General features: G+C 54.9%; 1 protein-coding gene across 1 annotated transcript in view; it reads left to right on the top strand.

Annotated features, from left to right (window-relative positions):
* Window positions 1-2,240, top strand: part of TNN (tenascin N) — a 57,643-nt gene that overhangs the window by 30,801 nt on the left and 24,602 nt on the right. The window contains 1 exon segment of the mRNA XM_025044001.1: window positions 1,364-1,494. Coding sequence (XP_024899769.1) covers window positions 1,364-1,494 — 131 coding nt within the window.

Here is a 2,240-nt window from a genome sequence, read left to right as displayed (position 1 = left end):
CCCTCCTCCTCCCTCCCTCCCTCCTCCTCTCTCCCTCCCGGGCTCCCTGTCTCCCTTGTTCCTTCTTTATCTTCTCTCTGCTTCACTCTGCCCATCTTTAAAGATGACAATATTATCATTTTCCTACTTCATAGAAAGGTGGAAGTAACTGAGACGTCGCAGCCCATACTCAGTGCTGGGTGGGCCGTCATGGAGGTGGCAGGAGCGGGCTTAAATCGTTCAGATTTGGCTTTGATTTTGCAAGCGGGAAATTCCGTTTTCCCCTGTGATGGATACATTGAAATCCATGCCAGATGTTAGGCATTAGAAAGCCAAACCAAGTTGACGTGACAGAAACTCGAAATTTGTGAGAACATCCTAACTGAAAACAACAGCTGCCTGATTTCTATTAAGATGCTGCCCTTCGCTTCTCAGCAGAAACGCTACTGGGTAGAAAATAGCCAGGAGACGTCTTTTTGGGGAACTTCGAAGTTAAAATCGCTTTCTATGATGACTTTTCAAAATGGAAATTTCCATTTGTAGCTTATTTGTTGTAAAAAGAAAAAAAAGAAAAAAATGAGCCGTCTGAGCAATTACTATGGTGTGGACTGCAGTTTTTGCCCAGCTTCAGTTTTTCCCGGTCCAGGGTGCACGGGCGCCTGCGGGGTGCGGCCGGTGTCCGCGTGAGAAGGTGCAGGGCGCCCGAAGAAGCGCCCTGCCGTGTCTCCACCCGCCCGCCCTCTCTCAGTCTCTCCCTCCTCCTTTGGGCAAACGTCCCCCTTCCTTCTGCGCAGCGTGTGCATCTCAGGCCACACACACTTAGATATGTAGGAGATAGAACTTTCCATTTTGAGTCCCGCGTCGTGTCCGTCATAAGCCTCAGTGCTTGCTGAGCAGCGGAGCAGAGCCCTCAGGACATTCGGGCCGTGCCCCGCCCCCAGGCTGTGTGTGGTGCGCGGCTGGCCTCCCGGTGTGGGACCCGGGCCCATCTGCATCTCAGTCGCCTTCCCGATGGCTGTCTCCCGAGGCGCCCTGCTTTCCACGTGCCGGGCCCTTTCCAGTCCGGGCTCCCAGGCTCGCTCATTGTCTCCACGCCTCTGTGGGACCCTGCCGCCTCAGAACGCGCCTGCTAGTGTAGACTGCTCTACCCCACCACGTGGGAGGTGGGAGCCCAGGCTCACTCGGGACCCGCCCACGTGCCTGTCCTTCATCCTTGTCCCCGATGGCTCTATGCGTTTGGAAACGGTGGTCGTGCAGGGGAAGAACGGAGCCAAAGAAAGAGAAACGGCAGGATGTGTAGGGAGGAGGTGGGAGCTGACTCTTCAAAAATGGCCTCAGCTCAGTTGTACCTGGTAATAACATTCACCTGACTTTTGACATACAGACCTCGACCCACCCAGAGACTTCCGTCCGTCTGCCGTGACACAGTCGGGCGGGGTTCTGACCTGGACGCGCCCCTCTGCTCAGATCGATGGCTACATTCTGACCTACCGGCTCCCAGATGGCACCGCTCAGGTACCGGACGCTCCTTGTCTGTTCTCGCGGTGCCCGTGCCCGGCCCCCGGATGACGCGGGCCAGCCAGCTCGGTTGCTGGTCATGGCAGCCGCCGATCCGTGAGCTGACCCCATCGATCACCTGCTGTGTGCAGGGGACAGCGCTAAACACAACCGTTTGTGAGCACCGTAGTCCCCTGCCACGGAACTGACCTTGGGGCCTGCTCCTACCGAGCGCTGAGTCCTTGCCGGCCACACGTCGGCCCCATGTTATCTTGTTTATTTTTAACCCCCCCAATAAACATTAGCTCCATGAGAAGAGGGACTTTTTACCTGTTTTGTTTGATCACTGTAGTGAAAGTGCTTAGAACCTGGCACATGGTAGGTGCTCAAAAAAGATTTAGTGAGTTGATTGGTTAACCCTTATTTCAAGGGTTATACTTCTCACATGGAATCTCGAGGCCAATTTTTAAAACTTGTCCCTTAATAATGGAAAATTATTATTCTCTCTCCTTGGCAAGGAAGCAGGAGGGAGGAAGAGAAAAGGAAAGGCACTGACGTGCTCAGTAGCTCAGTCAGTGCTTAGGACAGCCCCTAGCGGAAACGGGACAGGAAGTTTATTGCAAGCCCAGCTCTCTTCCTGCCTCAGTTCCCGTTAACTTCTCAGCCTGGCGTTGTGTCCCAGCGAGGACAGAGGTCCCAGGAGACCTGGCAGGTGCCCCTCCAGCAGTGCCACCTGCTACTGGCTCCGGGTGGTGCTCCCCGCA

The sequence above is a fragment of the Pteropus alecto genome, unplaced genomic scaffold (genome assembly GCF_000325575.1).
Source record: "Pteropus alecto unplaced genomic scaffold, ASM32557v1 scaffold101, whole genome shotgun sequence".
NCBI classification, from domain to species: Eukaryota; Metazoa; Chordata; class Mammalia; order Chiroptera; family Pteropodidae; genus Pteropus; species Pteropus alecto.
The sequence above is the reverse complement of the archived record's forward strand: the minus strand, read 5'-3'. Positions and strand labels throughout refer to the sequence as shown.